General features: G+C 39.2%; 2 protein-coding genes across 4 annotated transcripts in view; both read right to left on the bottom strand.

Annotated features, from left to right (window-relative positions):
- Nucleotides 1-22,092, bottom strand: part of LOC110057446 (uncharacterized) — a 67,515-nt gene that overhangs the window by 3,522 nt on the left and 41,901 nt on the right. For all 3 annotated transcript variants that reach the window (XM_089298352.1, XM_089298350.1, XM_089298351.1), the window contains 19 exons: nucleotides 16,044-16,258; nucleotides 14,970-15,161; nucleotides 13,749-13,838; nucleotides 13,213-13,318; nucleotides 11,784-11,921; nucleotides 11,020-11,104; nucleotides 10,351-10,456; nucleotides 9,898-9,944; nucleotides 9,479-9,599; nucleotides 8,800-8,903; nucleotides 8,267-8,369; nucleotides 7,559-7,709; nucleotides 7,231-7,297; nucleotides 6,582-6,648; nucleotides 5,277-5,365; nucleotides 2,600-2,726; nucleotides 2,306-2,347; nucleotides 1,836-1,928; nucleotides 136-220 (listed from right to left, as the gene is read on the bottom strand). In XM_089298352.1, coding sequence (XP_089154478.1) covers nucleotides 136-220; nucleotides 1,836-1,928; nucleotides 2,306-2,347; nucleotides 2,600-2,726; nucleotides 5,277-5,365; nucleotides 6,582-6,648; nucleotides 7,231-7,297; nucleotides 7,559-7,709; nucleotides 8,267-8,369; nucleotides 8,800-8,903; nucleotides 9,479-9,599; nucleotides 9,898-9,944; nucleotides 10,351-10,456; nucleotides 11,020-11,104; nucleotides 11,784-11,921; nucleotides 13,213-13,318; nucleotides 13,749-13,838; nucleotides 14,970-15,161; nucleotides 16,044-16,258 — 2,028 coding nt within the window. The remainder of the gene's footprint in view (nucleotides 1-135; nucleotides 221-1,835; nucleotides 1,929-2,305; nucleotides 2,348-2,599; nucleotides 2,727-5,276; nucleotides 5,366-6,581; nucleotides 6,649-7,230; nucleotides 7,298-7,558; nucleotides 7,710-8,266; nucleotides 8,370-8,799; nucleotides 8,904-9,478; nucleotides 9,600-9,897; nucleotides 9,945-10,350; nucleotides 10,457-11,019; nucleotides 11,105-11,783; nucleotides 11,922-13,212; nucleotides 13,319-13,748; nucleotides 13,839-14,969; nucleotides 15,162-16,043; nucleotides 16,259-22,092) is intronic.
- On the bottom strand, nucleotides 17,320-21,029 carry LOC110057444 (uncharacterized). Its single transcript, XM_020764029.2, has one exon. It carries the CDS (start codon nucleotides 20,242-20,244, stop codon nucleotides 18,391-18,393), a length of 1,854 nt encoding a protein of 617 aa, XP_020619688.2. The 5' UTR covers nucleotides 20,245-21,029; the 3' UTR covers nucleotides 17,320-18,390.

Here is a 22,092-nt window from a genome sequence, read left to right as displayed (position 1 = left end):
ACAGGTAGAAATAAATTAATTTGTCCAACTAGTACTCCATGAAATTAATTGGAGACTAAATAATGAGACGAACTTGTATATTAGCCGGTGTACATCCACCCTATGTTGGCGATCACTGATCAAATAATTTCTCACCAGACACGCTGCGAATGGTCTTGGTAACAATGATGTCCTCATCCCCAGTCATGTGAGTTTCATGGGAGTCCATCCGTCTCTTTTCCTGTGACAGCAATGAAAGTGAAAACAAACTTAAGTGCAGTCCCATCATATATAGATCGAGCGGTTTTCATGTGCGTGTCGTCTGTGTCGAAAAGCAATTGGTTTTTTGCATCAACTACGTTGCACGATTGGCTTAGAAAAAACTCACGCCACTTTTTTTATCCAGTCATAAGGTAAACCAAAACCACTGAATCGTGACTCGTTCGCACATATTTTCCCGCGCTTTACGTCAGCTACTATGTACTTATTGACTGAGTAAGGTCGGGCCGGACGGGAAAATATTTGGCTCGAGGTCAGGACGTACGGACCTCGCTGCGCTCGGTCCGTACGTCCTGACCGAGAGACAAATATTTTCCCGTTCGGCCCGACCTTACTCAGTCAATAAGCATTTTATCATATGACCACTTAACTGTTGAAAATTTTGAAAATTCTGTTTGAACCTAAATAGGACACGATTACATAACATCAGACGGCCGCGCGCGGAACAACCACAGAAAAGATTCTACAATAAAAACTTGTCATTTATTTCTTCGCGTCGAACAAGAAACGCGTAATTCATTGAAAAACACGACTCATTTTCTCATATTTGTTTTTCAATGTAAATTCATGCTAAAAACCCGACAGAAAGTTGACATAAAGCTGTCAAAAATATGTCAAAACCATCAAAAACTTAGCGAGTGACAAAAGTTTGTTTCACGCTTCACTGAAATTGTTCACAAATCTTACTGGCTTTGCTGTATAGTGGAAATTACACTATAAACACAAGCGAGTTTTATTATCTGGATGAACTGTACGGTAATGAACTTGTGTTCGTACTCAGTTTTGTCTCTTCAAACAACACTGATTTAGAAACTGCAGAGCAATTTATCCTACTGTACACAAGGCATGTTTGTGATTTCTCTGGTTTAACAAACTTCTCCCAGAAACTCTTGAAACTCGAAGAACTTATATCGTACTTTGTTTTCTTCGCGTTGCGGTTTTCTTGCTTTTGACCCACGATGAATTCTCTGATGCTTTCCACTGAAAGAAAGAAGTTTCGCCTCAAGACTGTTTGCTTATTCCAAAGGTTAATTATCGGACAGTTCATCCGGAAAAGTTGTTTTCTTGACCGCCTGCTTGCTTGTTGGCTTCTGAGAAAGTTGTGAACTTTTTCATTTGTGAGGAGTGTCGACTTTCTTTCTGTGCTTTCGGAGTGAGTTGGCGACTGAAGTAGTTCTGCATCGGACAGTTCGCCTGGATAGTAAAATTCGCTCTCAGAATGTTCACTTTCATCACTCGTTTTGAAGAGAACAAAATTTTGCAGCAAAAAACTGTTTTTGTCATTAACTCGCATCGATTTTGCTTTACGCGTTTCTAGTAGGGCCGTACGTGTTTTTCCGGCCCTATGACTTCGACGCGCACAGCCCTCATACGGGACCTTTTTTCTTGTGGTTTTCCATGGAAATCGCGCGCGGGGCCGTACGGGTCACATGATAAATGTAATTACTTAGAGTTTTGATTGGTTCACTGCATTGTCCGTTTCCTTTGTGATTTGCTAGAGTGATAAATTTGGTTTTGGTTTCACGATACTCATTTGAAAACCTCTTTATACATTAGAACTAGTTCTTTGGACTTACCCTGCTTGAATGGTGAGAAGTGGACAAAGAATGTTCAGGCAGGCTCTTTGCCAAAGTTCTTTTCTCGTGGAGTCTCTTGTACGCCACCCGTACCTAGGACACGAAGGATGGCGTCAACTATTTCCTCAAAATGGAAATTGCATCGAACACTTCGGTAAAATAAGAAGAAGTCGAACACACTTCAGATGTTTGGCTGACAAGTCATGTCTGAATTTCACTCTCTTTAAATTAAGGCCTTCACTTCTCTAAGGCGGACAGCTTGAAGTGGACCCAAGAATGTCCGTCTTAGAGACTTTCTGAAGAGTGTTCACAGTAATTTCAAATAATTCAGAACAGAACAAAAGAACTATATTCATGCAAGATGGGATAGTGGGGTCGTGTATTCAACACAAGGGAGGATTGATCGTCTCTTGTTGTACATTATTTCACAATTTCAAATTGTTTAAATACAAGAATAAAGTAATACATACCTCGGTATTTCCGATGCAGTGGAAAGCAAAAATGAAAAGTCCCTGTAGCAACATAAATCACAAAAGAGAGTTACTAAACACAGGATGCGATTTCTCGTCAAGTAATGATTTGAGAGTAAGGCATTTCATTTTCTGTGTTGCAGGCTCTCTCACAACAGAAGAACGACTTCTGATGAACATAATTACAAACAACTACAGTTTTTTTCTCTGTTTTATGTTAGATCGCTATCAGACGCCTAGATTGAAGCAAAGACATTAAATACAGTCTACTAATTACTGTAAATACTTTCTGACCTGCAGTGAGTTGAGGATCGCAAACAGATACTGAAAAGCGATGGTGTCCTTATTGATGGCCATGATACCAAACACCCAGGTCAAGCCAAGCAATGGCAGAAGAACAATCATGCCTTTCACACCAGCCCTGCAGGAAAACAACATAACATATAAAACATATGTCATGACAGTATGTCAGAAAACTGGCCAACTTCTGATGACCAAACTGCGCCGGGTAGACTAGCAGTCCATCCAGGCGAAGTACAACTCAATCGATTGAAAGCCCAAGTGGCAATTTAGGGCTCTTCTGTCATTCATATAAGATTAAATTTGGAAATACAGTTAACAATAAAGATTAGCGAAAAAACTGAGCAACGACGTTTCGGTGTCATCCTGGCACCATTTTCAAGTTAAAAAATATTTGTGCGAAAAGTAAACTAATTTATACCAATGGTAGAGGTGCGAAATTGAATAAATTAAGATTAAGATAGCTGTTCAATGTTCATGTTCATTCCAATGAGGTGTCAAACACTGGTAATGAGTTCAGTGTCAGTTCAAAGCCTAAACAAATACTTTTGCGCGAATGGAGTCTGACTGTGTGTTAAGGCTCGGTTTCTTCTTGTGAATCCACAACATTTCGTGGATCAAGCAATCGAACTTTCCCTGACATTTCTTTAGGATCTTAAAGTTGTTAGTCAGGTCACCAACTGTATCAACTCGGTGTTCATTTTGAAGGTGTTTTCCGATGGCGGTAAATCGGTGTTCCTCAATGCGCTTGTAAAGATGACGGCTAGTGTAACCGACGTATTCTGCATCACACAGATCACATATATAGTTATAAACAACGCACTGTTGATTGATCAAAGGTGGTTTTGGCTCTTGTACTTTGAGATCATCGCCAATTTTACGGCTTCTGAACACCGGCTGTAGTTTGTGATCAAGTTTATTACTCAAGTCCGAGAGATGTTTCTTTACTATGTCCGCTGATTTCTGTTCTTTAAAAGGCAGGACAATGCGGTAGATATTCTCTGTTGGAGGCGTCGATCTTGTGTCTGGTGACATCACTGAATTAACGAAACGGGTGATGGTGGAGTTCACAAGAGAATCTGAGTACTTGAGGTTAGAAAAGATCAGTTTAAGGCGTTCGCATTCTGTTGAGAATAGTTCCCATGTTGAGGACAAGCGGTAAGCACGGTTTAACATGGTTTTAACTAAAGATCTTTTATAGCGGTTGTCGACATGACTTTGGTGGTGTAAGAGGAGACCAGTGTTTGTGGGTTTACGGTAAACACTTGTTACCAGTTTGCAGCCCTTCTTGCATATTTCAATGCCGACAAATGGTAGCTTCAATTGAAGCTATTTCAATTTAACGGTCAACTCTACCAACAAATTGATGGAGTAGCGATGGGCTCTCCCTTGGGTCCCCTAATGGCCAATACTTTTCTTTGTTCTATCGAAGAAAAGCTACAAAACGAGAACAAGTTGCCAGACTTCTACAGACGCTACGTGGATGATACACTAGCCACAATGAAAGACATACCAACCGCAGAAGCCTTTCTGAAGACTTTGAACAACTGTCATCCATCCATATCCTTCACGATGGAGATCGCATCTAACGGTAAGCTACCATTTGTCGGCATTGAAATATATAAGAAGGGCTGCAAACTGGTAACAAGTGTTTACCGTAAACCCACAAACACTGGTCTCCTCTTACACCACCAAAGTCATGTCGACAACCGCTATAAAAGATCTTTAGTTAAAACCATGTTAAACCGTGCTTACCGCTTGTCCTCAACATGGGAACTATTCTCAACAGAATGCGAACGCCTTAAACTGATCTTTTCTAACCTCAAGTACTCAGATTCTCTTGTGAACTCCACCATCACCCGTTTCGTTAATTCAGTGATGTCACCAGACACAAGATCGACGCCTCCAACAGAGAATATCTACCGCATTGTCCTGCCTTTTAAAGAACAGAAATCAGCGGACATAGTAAAGAAACATCTCTCGGACTTGAGTAATAAACTTGATCACAAACTACAGCCGGTGTTCAGAAGCCGTAAAATTGGCGATGATCTCAAAGTACAAGAGCCAAAACCACCTTTGATCAATCAACAGTGCGTTGTTTATAACTATATATGTGATCTGTGTGATGCAGAATACGTCGGTTACACTAGCCGTCATCTTTACAAGCGCATTGAGGAACACCGATTTACCGCCATCGGAAAACACCTTCAAAATGAACACCGAGTTGATACAGTTGGTGACCTGACTAACAACTTTAAGATCCTAAAGAAATGTCAGGGAAAGTTCGATTGCTTGATCCACGAAATGTTGTGGATTCACAAGAAGAAACCGAGCCTTAACACACAGTCAGACTCCATTCGCGCAAAAGTATTTGTTTAGGCTTTGAACTGACACTGAACTCATTACCAGTGTTTGACACCTCATTGGAATGAACATGAACATTGAACAGCTATCTTAATCTTAATTTATTCAATTTCGCACCTCTACCATTGGTATAAATTAGTTTACTTTTCGCACAAATATTTTTTAACTTGAAAATGGTGCCAGGATGACACCGAAACGTCGTTGCTCAGTTTTTTCGCTTTCTGTCATTCAGTGACGGAAAAGTAATCCCCACCAGGGAAAGATTACATACAGGGGATGTACAGTCAATCCTCTCTCATAAGCTCACCGGACTTGGGAGGTGTTTCCAGGGTTCTGCAGTGACGTCACAGATGCAATGATGACCTTGATGACCATTATCATGACAACAAAGTTGATCTGAAAACAAGAAAGCATGACTTTGTGATTAACAAATTGTGCCGGTCACATGCCTGCGAAACCCGAGATGATTAGTTTTTGCTATGAACCATAATGTAAAGCCTCGTCTTCACGAGTAATTTTTATGGTGACAATTCTTATGTGACAATTCTTATGTGGCAATTCTTATGTGACAATTCTTATGTGACAATTCTTATGTGACAATTTTTATGCGACAATTATTTGTTCGTGAAGATGAGAAAAATTGGCCAATTTTTATGCGACAAATATATTTGCTGAAAAGCTAACTTGTTAGCTTTTAAGTGACAAATAAAAGTTGTCACATACGAAAAATTGCTCGTGTAGACGACTCGTCACATAAAATGTGGCAAATATGTTCGCAAGCACCAAGATTTCCGGAGGCGACTAAGTAGCCCCGCCTTGTTTCTGTGTATCTCTGCTATCCAAAGTCATTACTGGCGCACTAACTTTGAACTTCTGAAAAGTATTTGCTGAGCCATCTATTCGATCAAATATATTTGTCACATATAAATTGTTCATAAAAATTGATCGTATAGACGAGACCGGGTCCCCGTTATGCAGACGTTTGTCCCTTTTTTGGGTTGACCTGCCAATTAAGCGATAAGCGACACCCAATGAATTTTTGGCTGATCAATTGCTCCTGTTTCACTGACCGCTGAACATAGGAAAAGAATCTTAGATAAACCAAAAAAATCTAAAAAACAACTTGTGTAAATATAGAGGTCAGCATTTTTTAAAATACTGAAGAATTTGACATTTCAGAAAACTTCTCAAACTCATTTATAATTCATCAAGTTAAAACAAGGGAAATCACAACCGTGAAGTCTGGATACCCGTTCTTAATTAATTAGCGTAGATTTTGACGATTTTACTTCTCTGTTTACTCCTCAGTTTTTGTTTCGATTGAGAAGAAATATCAAATACTACAGACAGTGTTTCATCGGCTATCCAAACACCTCGAATTTCGTCAAAAATACTTCGCTGCGCGCCGTATTTTCAACTCTCTTCTCGGTGTTTGGACATCCCGATGAAACGTCTCTTGTGTTTGATATTTTACAAGAATGATAATGTACAATACCGACCGAGGCGCTCCCTACTCTCCCCTCCCCCATTCATACACACTGTGTCCATAAAACGAGCAGTAGTCTTAACTAGCAATGTTACAGTAAAAAAACAAAACAAAAAAAAACCTTACCACCATTATGATAAGAACCGGAGCAACAAAGGCCCAGATCAGGCCATCCTGGATTGAAATCCAGCAGCTAAAAATAATGTAGTACGATTTAGATAAGAGAGACAACGTTCTAGCACTTATGTCTAAGACGCAGTTACTAAATGAGACGTTAAATTATAATGCAATTAAATAAATTACTTGCAAAATATTTCGGACATTTTATTTTGGACTTTTAATTTTCGGACACTTTTGCTCTCATTTCGGACAAATTTTCGGACAATTTGCTGGAGCATAGCTAAAGTAAATTTACGCCTACGAAACACGAATTAGACTGGAATAACCTGTAACCTAATACACCGACAAGAAGATAACATTAACACAAATTCTATCAAGCCGCGCTGTATCTCAAGCAATGTCTCAATTAGAGTTTGCTCCATAAAGTGATAAAAACAACGCGCAAAGCCTAATTCGACTTCCAGCTCTGTCATGCGTATTAGCATTGAATGCCGCGTGCTGGTGTCGCCCAAGAACCGTACGTGGTTAAAAGTTTTTTACGTAAATATTCCGGACGCTTAAAAACTTGGAACGGTTTTAATTTCCGCAATTTTTTTGTCCGAATTAAATTAAAATCGTACGAAGGTTTTTATAAGCACTAGTTACGTATACATACGCTCGCTCGTTCCCGTATCCACCCCAGCGAGAGCAGGCGGAGATAAACACAATGGTCAGTGGTACACCTGCAAAACGAAAGAGCAACGTTTAGATGGCACGAAGCAACCCGAAGTGTCAGTCATGTCCCGCCCTCAACCTAATCCTTACTCTATTGAGATCAAACTGGCCAAAATCGATACCCCATTTATGACCAAAACGGCTAAAAAACCATATCCTTTGGGGTCGCACATACCCATATAGCCCATATAAGGGAGTACCCCTCGGGCCTCCCATACACACTAAGCAACTTAGTGTTCTGTCCGTGCTAAAGAGCAAATGTTACTTACCCCACCCCAGTGCGTAGTAGTATTTCATCTTGGACCCCTCACTAAACACCTCCACCACTTTACTGTAAAGATGAATTCCCTCGCACAGCATCCACGTAAAAGCCGCTGTGTATAAATAGTGCAGGAACAAGGCCACTGCTTTGCACGCAATCTGCATGGTTAACATGAAATGAGACTTCCAGGTAAACGTTTTTTTTTTTTAAGCAATTACATAGAAAATATAACTAAATGTAAAAATTCATTTTTGATTTACGTCGGTCAATGAGCATGTAAGAAATTTCAGAATCGAACCGCCACTCGTCCACGTCGCCCTCCCGGACATTCATTCATTAAAGGACTTTCAGTCCTTTAATTTTTTTTCTCTGAAAGGCATAAGTGAGTGGAAAGGAAACACTGACATAATGTTGCCACAATCCTCTGTAGGAAAAAAGATGGCGACTGGTACATTTACCCATAGTTCTTAGCGCACGAAAACCTAAACAACGTTCATAAAAACGTACAGAAACGTTATAAAACCTTCAAACCTAGGCTACTTAATATCCTTAGTACAGGGACAAATATTGCAATTATAAAGGCTTTCCTCGTGCCTTTTGGGCTGTGTTAGGTTCGCGAGGCATTGCGGTAAAATGTACAGCCGCCATCTTTTTTCCTACGGTGGATTCTGCGAGACGATGAACAAAAGTTACCGACCACAACTATTTCACTCACAGGGTTGTAGATGGCGTCTATTCCAGCCAGGAAGACGATCTGCGCAAGTCCAATGGCAACGACGAGATTTTTGTGGATTGAGGTGCGTTCCGAAGCCAGTGTCCTGAAATGAATCAACAACTGTCTTTAGTTGAACCTTTCCGGTGCGAAATGAATAATAGTAAGCATTGAAATCAAACACAAATCATGAAATTTGATTGTAAACGAGGGTAATGCCACTCTTCGTTTTCATTTTACGTTGAGTCTTTATGTTTTATACGATTTAGTCTTTCTAAACTCCTATTTTATTAAAATACTGACATTTGCCTTTAGCCTAACTGAGGTTGCGCAGAGAAAGACTGTTAATAGTAAATTGTAAATGACAAAATTAGCAAATCATAAAATTTGAGAGTAACGCTTCTTTTGATGTAATTACCAAATCATTCCGATTTCGTCTTCTGATTTTAATGTAACACACGGTTTGTTCTAAGTGTTCTGTTCAACACTTCTAGTGTATACCATCAAAAGTTTGGAATTAAAGGCAGGCAACTTACTCTAGGGACAGGAAGGTAGCGAGGGTGAGTGCAAGTCCAAATAAAGATATTCCACATCCTACATAAGTGATGATTGTTAAAGCTTTCACGTGTTCCACTGGGACCTAATCAATGACAAACAAGTATTAGTTACCAAGGAAACTGGGTCTGCTTTTGTTCAAATAGGCCATTTCCGAGTTGCTCTTTGCCTCTGTGTCAAAACGAGTCTTCGTCTTCGTGCGAAACCATTGTTATGAAAATGCCTTTCATCTGTAAGTTCATTTTCATGTAAATTAAACTCATTTTCTGCATAAGAAACGTTTTGCTTGAGGACTCGTTTTTAACCAGAGGCAAAAGGCAACTCGAAAATATGGGTTATTGTGCATCGTTAAAAGTCGAGTTGAGTCTGTTTGCTAGAAAGAGTGAAATAAAACAGACTATGTTGAAATTCGCAAGCTTCCTAGGTGATTCTCGATGTCTTGTTCGTTTAGATTTTCCATGATTTATCATTGACTCAGGTATGACGTTTTGGCGTCTTCGAGTTTGCTTTTCGTTGGTTCCTCAAGTGCTCTGGGTGTGATTTTCTACCCTAAAGGCAACTGAAAATTGGCAAGGTCCACTTGCGTGCATTATAATCGATGAAATACATTGTTGATGTCTTTTTTCAGTGAATTAGTAGAGGGCAGATATGCAAGCATACTTCAAATTCTTTGACTTGCATCAAGATTGCGAAGTTTGTGAGATGATCGCAAGCGCACTCTACGGTCGGACCATTCACGTTAACCATGTTACAACCAGTATCTGACCAGGTGCCTCCATTTCTATAACCAAAAAACAATCAATCAATCAATTAACCAATCAGTCAATAGGTCAATCAATCAATCAACCAACTAACCAACCAACCGATCAATCAGTCAACAAATCAACCAATCAATCAATCAACCAACCAACCAACCAATCATTCAATCAATCAATCAATCATCCAACCAACCAATCAATCGATCGGTCAATTAATCAATCAGTCATTTAATCAATCATTGGACAATGTCAATAACAGAAATCAATGCTCTGATAATGTTTATACTGTTAAGGCTAGGAAATAAACAAACTTTTACGTACTTTGTAAAGTCTACAAAGGAGCAGGAAGGCTTCGTCACATTTTCAGTCTGAAATTAAATTACGGATCAGATATAAGATAAGGGTTAGAGCTCCTATTGTTTTTGGTAATGGACTATCGAAGATTTTAAAAGTGCCATTGTCAAATTAAATCAGAAATACACCAAGAACCAAAAAATATTACGTCACGCTGTCGTCATTAGGATACGTCGTGTTGCTTAGCAACCTCCTTACGTGCTCAGTAAGACTAAGTCCGTTTTAAAAAACAAATGCTACTGTATTCTACTTCAGCGCATTTATATGAAGACGTTCTCTCACAATTCAAACAAATTTTGAGTTTGGTCTTTTCCTGTTTAATCTTCCCAGATGTTTACAAAACTTGAAACACTAAGAATTGTGGCAAAATCAAGACCAAAATCACGCTTAATACTAACAACAAATGAGAAAACAACATACCTTTAGCTTATCAAACCACAATTTTATGGGTTTCTTGAACGGAGGGCTAGTTTGTTTGTTAAATTTCAATGCCAAAATTCGAGAGTTCACGATCAGATCCTTGGAGCTGAAAGAAGATGACATATACCAGTCAAACTACGTATTAAGATTAAACAGGGAAATTAAATCAAGCTCTAGGGAAGTGAAAAGTGAAAGATGTGTTGGAAATGTCATGCATGTATGCAAACACGCATACAAACATCTTAAGGTGGCCGGGAGTCTGTTTGCGTGTAGAACACAAGGCCCTGTGATCCAGACAATATGGACTTTCAATGCCTGATTGGAGGAGTGGCGATAATAGTGATAATAGCCTTGATTCACCGCGCTTGCAATCATTTTTATGAGAATAATAACAAGGAATAGGGAATTTGCGATAAAAATAGACATTCACGGCAAAAAAGTACTCATTGCGCGGCTAAAGGATACTTTTAAACACAGTTGATAAACGGGCATATTTAGAGGAAATTGAAATAGGACTGTAGCTATTCAATGAACAGAATACATCACAAGCCTTTCCGCAATACTATATATACGATGCGAGCCTGAAGCCTTTTCGGGAATGTGTGATTTGAGGGAACGGCTGAAATTAAGGAGGGAGGCCAAAATATTTGTGAAATAATAAAAACTTACCTTTCTTTGTTGTTTGTGTTTGCGGGAAAAAGTTCACTTATTTGGTTGTAGAGGGCGTATACAACTGTTGTTCTTGAGCTTTTGTCTACGAAATAAAAACGATCTTGCAATATCAATTCGACCAATGACTGCTGACAAACGTTACGGAAATGAGTCTTACAGCCATACTATCACGGAAAACTGACCAATCAGCTTCAAAGGATCAGACTTATAACATCATCGACTGGCAAACACCTATAACTTGACTCTGAAGACGACCTCCCCTCAGGTTGTCGAAACGTCAGTCACCACTGAACAACAGTTCTTTTCAGAACTACCCCCACCCGGACGATCACACTATACGAACCACCGATAATTCTTTGTTCAAATCATTTACTTGATCTACTAATATTAATTCTCTTGACTGATTTTCATAAATTTCTATCAAAGTTAGTTCAGAGAATTTGGTAGCACATCGAGATAACATCGTTCGTTAGATCGACCTCATTGTCGTCGCATTTCAGCGTTTCAAAGTCACATGCGCAATTGCCTATTGACAGAATGGTTTTGCTGTAAAATTTGAAATTTGTAAAGGGTAAATATTCCAGGTAATATGAAATCATTCTCTGGAAAATACAATCACGCTATATACTGGGGTAGACTGAGATTACAGAATTCTAATAAAGATGTTGAAGAGATATGTATAAACTTTCAACACAGTGAACAATTCCAATCGCAAAAAATCAGCTCTCTCATCCTTTTCCACAAAATAGGACAGAACAAACCTGTGGCCATTTCATCGAAAAGTTCTTTGTGTACAAACACGCGATCGTGTCCTTTCCATTCAGAGCTGAGTTCACCATAATTAGGATATTCTGCACCCAGAGCTGTCTCGTCAGGGACTCTTGTCTCCACGCCCATAGCTGTATAAAAAAGGTAACGGTAAAGTCTGCATACGAACCAAGTGGCCCATCAGGCCGGAGCTTATCCCAGTTTCTGTAGCATGAAGAGACTAAGCGTATTTCTACTCCCCCCTGGATGGGATGTTAGTCCATCGCAGGGTTCCCCCAGCATTAAATTCGCCGGTACCCATTTATACATCTGGGTGGAGAGAGGCACTGTGAGAGTAAAGTGTCTTGCCCAAGAACATAACGCAATGTCCCCAGCCAGGGCTCGAACCTGGACCGCTCGCACTAACCATGAGGCAACTGCGCCTCTCACAGAGCTGCATAAAGCATGGAAGTAAAAAGACAATACTTCATAACCTATACATAGTTGTGTCCTTTTTATAGTTAGAAATTCTTTGATCCTTTGGTGCATAAGCGTGTATAGAACTCCAGTCAAAATGTGCAGAAGCAAGGTCAAGCAACTTGACCACGTACATATTAGTGCCAGTTACTCGTGTGGCTGTTTTGTTATAAACTATGGAAATTTGGAAATATGTCCAAGGAGTGTCAAAAGTTGATGATAAAAACGAGATTAAAACAGTAAAATCGGTCCGCGATCCTAAGGAGACATCGCATAAATGAACCAGAATGAGAAAGCTCAACACGAAATGGCAAGCTGGGCGTCCATGATTATACGTACGAGATACCGAAAAAAAAAGTATGGTTTGTGAATCATTGCGGAGATTTTTTTGAAGTGGAGGGGAAACAACTTTCCGGGCATAGTCGGTAGAGTCCCCTCTGTCAACTATGTCCTAGGCGAGTGAAAATTACACCGGGCGAGTACATTTGAGAGTCACTCGCCCGAATGGCGATTGCTGTGGAAATTTAGTTTCCTGCACTGTAGTCTATCTATTTACTCAGAAGTTCGCAGAAGAGGTATATTGAGATCGTAGAGCCGTGACTCCGTGTGAAGCGAACGTTCGGGCCCGTAAACATACGCGTCTAAAACTGCGAGTGCATTTCTCTCATTCGCCACTTGAAAATTGATTGAAATCTGGGAAGAGCCTCATCAGTCTTGTTTTTGCTTGTGGGAAGTTACTGACCCAAAGAAAAGACGAGAAGCAATGTTGTCTCAAGCCAGAAGCAACCCGATAAGTGAATGCAAGATGGTCGAGACGTCCTAGATTTCTTCCCGTCTCTTAAGATGGCGGACTGATATCATCGATCTTGTGTGGAAAGCACGCACAGAACTAACATTCTTGTTATAGGGATTGAAATAAGTTTAGTTGATGACTTATAAGAAAGTTACAAACAAATATTCACATACCGATGTTCTTACTCTCGATGACTAAGCTAGCGTTGTTGTCAAGTTGTTCTCCAATTTTCAAACCAATGTTTTCTACCAGTTCCAAAACCTGAGTTTGAGACGTCACCTGAAAAAAACAAAACAGCGGCAATTTAGAACGTTATTGAGAACATCATTCCCTTCAAGGGAGTTGACGTCAATTTTTTTTATTTTTTACGATAACAAATTGTCAAATTATCCGCTCTCGCTCGCGTCGCATAAATTATAAGTTCATGTGTCTGTTCGCTTATTGACAATGAAAATTAGCGCTAGAATTTCTGCAATTATCGTAAAATTAACAAACCGAATGTGGTTTAGCGTTGTCTGTACTCTTATAGACAACGATACCATCATCACAGTGGGCAAAATGTTGTCTCACGAGGCGCAGCCGTGTGAGTCCACAACACATTGACGCGAGCAGCGTTGTCTGAACTCTTATCGACAACGGCAAATTAGCCAATCAGATTGTGAGATTAGTAACAATTGTGGTAAAAATTAAATTCGAAAGTGGTACGTACCCCTCCTGTGTTATTATCTTTCTTAGTTGGTACTCCCCAGTTATCGATGTTTTTCTTCGACAAAAGTGAGCTAGCAACCTCAAGGATGTTCTAAAACGAAACAGGCACATTTAGTAAATATCTGGTTTAAAAAATTTTGTGGGAGCCACTGGTTCCCCTCCTTTACGTAACCTAGCAAAAATAATTTTACCCAATTCCCGCTACCCAATCTCCTCTACCTTTGTGAGCTGTCACTATAACTTGCTGTTCTCATTAATTTTGTACAAAGGGCTGCAAACCTTAAAAGTCTGAACTAGAATTGTAACTTTGCATGAATTGTTCTTGACAACATTTTTTAAAAAAATACAAAATTCTAACCGTTTGCCAGCTAGTGAGAGGGAGGAATATTAATTTTACTAATGTTACTAATTGAAACCATGGCTTAGCTTCTAAGGTGGGTGATTAATTAAGTTTCAATAGGCTGAATTTTTCAATTGTTAGCAGAAAAAAAAATCACATTTTGAAAAAGATCCCATTTTTCGTCGTTTTGTATTGAAAGACCACCCTTAGGTTACAACAGTCTCCATTTTACCGGCTGCAGAAAAAAATCCAAAACATCCTCGCTCACTCATCTGAAGCTCGAAAAGCTAACCCATGCTCTACACGCGAAAGACGCCAAAAAGACTCTTAAGACAAAATTAGACGTAATAAATCAAACACGAAAGACCGTGTTTGACTACATTTTCAAACACCGAGAAAAGAGTTGAAAACACGTCACGTAACGGATTATTTTTGACGAACTTCGAGGTTTTTGGAAATCTAGTCAAACACCGTCTTGAGTGTTTGATATATCTTCTCAATCAAAAGTAAAACAGAGAAATAAAATCGTATAAAATCTATGCTAATGAAGATCAGATATCCAAAAACCGTAACGGTCATGATTTTCTTTGTTTAAACTTCATGAATTATTAATGAGTTTGAGAAAATTACCGTCAACAGTTACTCGGGACTCAAGACTAGATACTGTAATTAGTTTTCAAATGGCGATGAACAGTCGAAAAGGAACTTAAAGAGGCACGGTGGAGATCATGGGGGGAAACGAGGATGATTGCAGCAGACAGAGAACAGTGGAAGACCCCTGTTAAGGCCCTATGTGCCACGAGGCATGAGGAGGATAGGTAACAGGTTTCAAATGTTCAGAATAAAACATTCACAGGGGGAATTTGTTCTTAATATGCTGACCTGTCCTAACTTTTGTCTTTCGCTTTTGTTTTTAGGAAGCAAACTGTCATTGAAGGTGATTTTGTGCAGGATTTCCAGTGCGACTTTCGTGTCTCCACCATTCAGCGTTTCCTCGCTCGTCAAGTTTTTCAGCTGTTTTACCACGACAACCACGTTCTTTTCTGTTATAGTTGCATTTGCAATTTCTTTAAACTATAAAAACAAGAAATTAATAGCAGCACATCTAATAGGTCTGAGTAAAAGCAGCTTACTAAAACACTTTCCCAGTATGAGTTATCTCTGGTGTTGATTTTTAAATCACATCATAGAGTTCATTAAAACTTGTTTTAAAAATAGTTTAGAGCGGTCTTCAATTGAGTGTCATAAAACCAAATCTGAACCAATTGCTTACCAGTTAGACTACTCATTCCATTTCAAATCGTAGAAAAACCAAAACCAAAATAATTGCCTGTTTACTTTCAACATTCCAACCAAAAAAACACCTGATTCAGTTTATGGTTTCACTGCTATTAATTCATCCATCACAATTTACGAATCGTTCCGATTTTGCAACTTCAGTTCCTGTAATGAAGCTTTATTACAAGCATCCCATTTAAAACTTTATGTACAAATACCTTCACAGTGTACTTTACGTTTCTCATACTGTAGAGGGGCTATACTCGAAACATTTGTGATTTTTCACGAGATGACTCCTTTTTACATTTGTCTACCTTATCAGTTTTCTATTTTTATTTTCTTTTGAATTTCAGTATCCATTTTAAGTGCCACGCATCAACCACGGAGAGCAGTTAATTTCTTATTTTTCATCTTAAATATTTATACTTTGTGGTAGCTGAGATTTATTATTTTCACACCCAACTCGAGCGCATAGTACTTACAGGATACGGACCACCAGGCAACGGAAAAAATAAGCTTAATGAGGGCGAATACTGAGAGGAAATAAATGAATGGTTACTGTAAACAGTTCACTTGCACATTTAACAGGACGGTTTATAAATCTACTTCGAGCATGTAAGTCCAATGTTGCAAGGAAGGAGTAGATTTTCAACACCTTTTTCAAAATGAATGAATTACCTTTTCCGATGGTTCGGTAGGTGATCTAGTTGTTGATTCTTCGGAAGGTGTGGTCGACTCTTTTGTAGGTTCTGTTGTTGGTTCGTTTGTTGGTTCTGTTGCCAGAGAGACTGAAGACGAGGCCATCACTACCACAGAGGTCTTACTTGGTAAAACAGCACTGGCTACCGGCGTAGCGCTGCTCATTACCGCGGACGAAGATGAAAAAATGTAACCTGGAAATTAAATAGACATTGATTACGACCTAAACGGGATATACACCTTCTAGACACCCAGTCAATTAATTAATGGCTGCATTTACCTAAAAAAATGAATAATGCGTCTAACATTAATTCACTGCGTCTTGGTAAATAGGAAACGAACAATTTAAGACTATTGTGCTGACCCCCACCCCCACCCCCCAAATAATAATAATAGTAATAATTAATATTGTGAGAGAGACTGTAATGACGCTTGATTCTATCTCAAATTTTACTTCTTGGGCGGAATCACAGTTTAGCTCCGTTAGTCTGTTTAAAGCGTCTCGTATTAACCTAGACGAATTAAACTAATTAAGGCGTTCTCCAAACGCGTAAAACCTTGATTGTTAAGTTCGGCTGACGTTTAATGTGGCTACCTTTTTTGAATTTAAAATACGTCTAAGACACAATATTAGTCTGCCCAGGTAAATAGGTCAGTTTATTATTTCTAAAACTCTTCGAATTCAATGCGGCCAACCCAGCTCGAGACAGGTGGCGATGCATACGACACTTTGGGTACCTGTTGGTGATTGTGTTACCGAGGCTACTCTGTAATTGAACACGTTGCCATTTTAGACACTCTTTTACTTTTGACCATAATCTCCTGGGGGTGGATTCCTTTTCGTGGATAGAAATGATAATTGCAATAGTATTTTTCCACGAAATCATAAAAAGTGCCGTTAAAGGCAGACATTTATTAAGTTTCTTCGGGTGAAAATCTCAGATTGTCTAATAAAACCAGTAAATTGCTTGAAATTAGAGCGATTTTCAATTTAGTAACGTAAAACCAAAACCAAAGCAATCACTCTGGCCAATCACAAATGGTAATCAATTAAACCAATCAAAACTCCGAGCACATACATGTAGCTGACGCGAGGCGCGGGAAAATGCGTGCGCGCAAGTCCTGATATAGATAGGTTATGATTTTCCTTCTGACTGGATAACAAACTGGAGAGAGTTTGAGTAAAAATAAAAAACGAACTGCGATCACAAACATAACAAAACAATTGGTTGTTTTGTTATGTTTGTGACCGCAGTTTGTTTTTTTTATTTTTAGTCAATTACAATGACCGAAGAATAAGAGTTTCTATGATTTGGAGTGAGTTTATTCAGTTGACCCAGTCGCATTGCGTATGTATTATATGTAAACCCAAAGCCAATGCGAATAGGCCATATTTGTATTCCCGGTACTGGACTGGAACTAGCGTACAACTGAGGCTAACGCGGGAGTCGTCAAATGTAAATGACATTAATCTCTTTTTAATGATATTCCCCCCGGATGTGCCTCCATTGCAAGCTAGTCCCAGTCCAATACCGAGAATAAGAATATAGTCTCTTGTTTTGATAGTCAAGTGAAACCCACAGCGTGACAGTAAATTAAGGGAAAAGTTTCGTTTTCTACCCTTAAAGTAATAAATGATCATTGTGGCAAACAGTGTCTTGACAAAATAAAACGCAATCTTTTGTACCGCAGAAGATTGCGTTTTATTTTGTGACGTGGTTATGTCGATATACATTTTAGAAGCAGAAAATATTTTGTAAGAAGTTCATTCTAATTTTATTTTCCAGTTCTTAGTTTCCTTTCAACAAATAATAAATTTTCTTTTATTTTGCGATACTAGAATTTCGGAACTACGAAGAAAGACACAGGTTGACGATATACTCATGTCATGGTCATATTTAATAATGCAGCTTCTTACGTGCGAAACTTCATCCCATGTCACTCAAACAAACCTTTCTGAGAGGTTAAATAAGGCTATATAGCACTTGACTTTTGTGAGAAAAAAAAACAAACTATTTTTGCATAGATGATGAGATAAAATGACATACGATTGTTGAAACACGCGTTCAAAAATCACTTTTAACCGTTTTTTACTGCTCTACTTCGACTTAAGGAACAACATAACAGCAAAACTACAAAACAACGACGCTTTGTAAATGATAATTCGCTGCGCAACGAGAGCTCGATCGTATTTATTTAGCTGTCGACGCTGCTATAATATCGTGCTCAAAACACATAATACACTAATGGATTTTCTTAAATGTGTAAAGATTTGTCAAAGTAAATTGAAGGTTTTCAAGTTTTAAGAGCCCCCAATGTTATTATGTTAGCTACTCTGATTGCTCCAAATGCCAAACACGTCTTTGAGGGTCTTCTTCACAGCGGCGCGAAACTCTCTTATTCTCCAGCAGAACACGATGGGGTTTATGCTAGAATTCAAAAACATCACAGAAGTAGTGAAATTAAACGCTAAATGCATCGCGTGACTACGGCCCATCAACAAAAAGAGCATAGATGTACATATGCCAGGGAGATAACAGAGCAGCATCAGAAACCAGATGACGAACATGTTGTAAAATGACTTTTTGAAATGTCTCATTTTGAATCCTTTTCTAGTTTTGTTGGCAATTAAATCGGCGTTTGTTACTTCATTGAATGTAGAACTCCGTTGACGGTCGAGAGTGAAGGCTGAAACAGTCGTGTTATCTTTTAGTTCTTGTGTTTCTCCGCTTAACAAAGCAGGCGTTTTTTCCTTTACAGCAGCACTATTCTGAATCTTATTCTCTAACGACCTGGTTTCAAATTGTTTTTCTCCAAGGGTGCAACTTTCTCCCGGCAGTATGTTACTTTTCACAGATTTGTTCTGATCTTCGTGCAATACTTTCAAAGCCTGCATTTCGGTCAAGACGAGTCCTGAATTACTGACTTGCTTGTCCTGGCGCGATCCACTGCTGCTATTCTCTGCTAGGAAATTTCGGCTACCTTCGTCTGCTCGCGATTCTTCGCTTCCTTCCGCTATTTCTGGCTCCATACGTTTTAGCTCCGTTCCATGATACAGGTTGCCAAGGACAGAAATGTCTGTTTGCGCTGGTTTTGTAACAGCTGACGCGTCAAATGGCAGGTTTTTCTGTGTACTTTTCACAAATTTCGATGTGTCCTCTTTAATTACCACATTTCTAAGGTCTTCATGCTGTTCGTCGATTTTGCTTTGATTTTTGGATCGCGCAGTTTTCGTTTGTATATGTAGTGGATGGTGTTTCAAACCGTCTCTTAGAGAGGACGCGCTTGTTGCTATCTCATGTAATTGAAGGTGATACGATCTATGTTGCTCGATCTCACGCGCTGCGCTCGTTTCGGTCCCTTCCTTACCATCGACTGTTCCTTCATTTCCGTTAGCTTCGGTAGCAACTCCTTTCAATTGCTCTCTCATTTCGTGTCCGTGAAAAGAAGTACCTACGGAATCGGTTTCACCCCCCTCCGTGATCGAGATCTCGCCAAGCTGATGATTTGAAATTTGTCTTTGGTGATAACGCATGATTTGAAAAATCCTCACGTAAGACAAGAGGGCTATTAGCAGCGCTAGAGAATTCACGCACACGAATACAGTGTTCTGTGCGTTGAGTGCCCATTGAAACATGGACGCAAAAGCGAAACTGAGTACCAATAGTACAGCAATCAACACAATAATTTTCCTCTTTGTTATAATTGCGGAGTACTTCATATGGAGAAGAAGTGCCAAAAGTCGATCCAGCGAAATTGCTGCGGCGGTCCAAAGCGATAGAGATGTTAAAAAATAGGAAAAGAAGTTGAACACAACCCCGGCGTAACAGGATAAAATAGAAAATGGATTTAACAAATAGGAAATCTTGTAGATCAAGTAGAGTGGTTCAGCCACGAAACCAACGCACAAATCGGCAAAGGCGAGATTGAGCAAGAGAAAATACGACGGCTGTCGCAAAAGTTGAGGAGCTCTGCAGAGCGATATCAAGATTAAAACATTTCCTAATACTGCTGTTCCACTGAGAACAGACATTATGACACAGTTGATAACATAAGGAGTGAACAGGTCGCCATCCTGCGGCAAAACTTTACTCAAATGAGCGCACTGCGCGTCGATCATGGCTGGTGGAGCGACGGTCTCTGCTACTCTCACTGTTTCAGTTGTGGAGCTATTCATCATATTTTGCTAGATACAATGGCAGTTTTGAGTTGACTTTGACGACTTGCCAATAAGTGTGTACTGATTACTTTGTTAGCCCAGCAATTTCAACCCGACCAACGCTCAACGAAAGTGTTCGGAAAAAAATGGAAGATGAAATTTTGACCTCAAATTTAGAACGGTTCGGTAATTGCTTCTGCTGTATTCTTCTTCCAAACTCAGGTATCTGGCAGACTATTTCGTCTCACTTCTGACATCAGATTCAAGATAACTTCGCATCCGTCGATTTATCTTCGCGACGGAGAATATATAACCTACAGTAGCTCGATTCCCCACTACCTTAAACCGTGACTAAATAGCATGCAATATAACGGTTTAATTCAAAATTTGCAAAACTAATTTACTTCGAAATTCGAGACCTTCGTGAACTCCATCACGATTAGATATTGGCCGATGTCATTTTGCGGTTTGCTTTTGTTAATTAAACATACAGCACTTTATTTACTGAGGCTGTTTATGGTAGTTTTAATTTTCCGCGAATATCATTATCAATTCCTCGCATGCGAAAACAAAAAAAAAGGCCAAAATTGGGTTTTCGGTCAGCTTTGCCACTCGAAGTGCAAATTGAAAGAATTTAAAGTTAATCCGAACTCCAAATTTGAAAAGGTTTTGAGGGAACTACTTTGTTCCACCGAAAATAGAAAAAATAATTTTGGCATCGAAGTATCGCTCATTTCGCTGGCTTTCACGATAGTTGACAAAGTGTCAATCAATTTTTTAAATCTTTATTTAGGATTAAGATAGAAAGTAAAAAGGGAGCTAAACTCTCAAACAAAAATACTTTTTTGAACTTTCTTACTAGATTTTCACTTTCGATTCCCTTTTTACGAGATGTTAAATTGAGGACAATATTGAATCACCAAAATTTCGGGCACAGAGATAAATTAACGTCCCTATCCTTCGGACAAGAGGACAAATACGATGGCGCTCTTATCGGTAAGTACAGAAGATCTCAAAACGCAACAGGAAATTGAAGTCTTGATTATAGCTATAAAGCCAGCTGGTGAGTAGAAGTCTGATGTCTCATAAGCCATAAGCCACTACACACCGAATTTAAATTTGAATCCACCTAAAAATGCTTGCCTGAGCTGAGGTCGGTAACACAGTTTAATCCGTGAATTGTTTGGCAGTGGTGTTGTGTGTTTCCTGGGGGGAAGGAGTGGTGACCTTTTTTAATGAGTGCAAACCGGTTAAACAGCCCTAAACTGTAAGGCGGCTTCTGTATTTCGAGAAAAGTTCAAAAGATTAGCCGGTGCGAGCTGTAGCCCAAAGGAAAGAAACAAAACGAAGTATAAACGAACGACTTAAAGAAAGAAAATATTTAGACCGCAACGGTTTGAAAAGGCGTGAAAATTATCTCTGTATTTGGAGATTCATAACTTTGCAATTAAAATGGGAGCCCCTCTTTCTTTAGCGAAACTTGATCAGCTGTCATTTTATTTGCAAAACACCATTATTCGTATCACCCACGGTTTCATCAGCTGTTGAATTAACACAAATTCTTCTAACTCCCACAATTGTCCATATAATATAAACAGTTCCATCAGAATAATCGGGTTATCTTTGTGATCAATGCTGAAGTTTTAATTCCAAAAGACCCTATCTTTGACGTAACGAAATGTCCCGATCAAACTGACCACGAAATAACTTTGTGCAATGTTGTTTTCAGTCGCTAAAACGAAACAGTAAGTGACAGGCACGGATAATATACCACGACGGTTTAATTGCGGAAAAAATCCTTCCCGTAACGTCTAACCATGCCTTTTTATCAAACAACTAATAAAGATCGCGGGTATTCTTCTTTAGGTC

This window comes from Orbicella faveolata, unplaced genomic scaffold (assembly GCF_042242905.1).
Source record: "Orbicella faveolata isolate gen_17 unplaced genomic scaffold, um_ofav_v1 contig_3, whole genome shotgun sequence".
In the NCBI taxonomy this organism is placed as follows: Eukaryota; Metazoa; Cnidaria; class Anthozoa; order Scleractinia; family Merulinidae; genus Orbicella; species Orbicella faveolata.
This window is presented reverse-complemented; position numbering and strand designations above follow the sequence as displayed.

Coding starts and splice junctions, on each gene's coding strand:
- LOC110057444 (XM_020764029.2), bottom strand. CDS start 20,244: ATGATGAATAGCTCCACAACTGAAACAGTGAGAGTAGCAGAGACCGTC.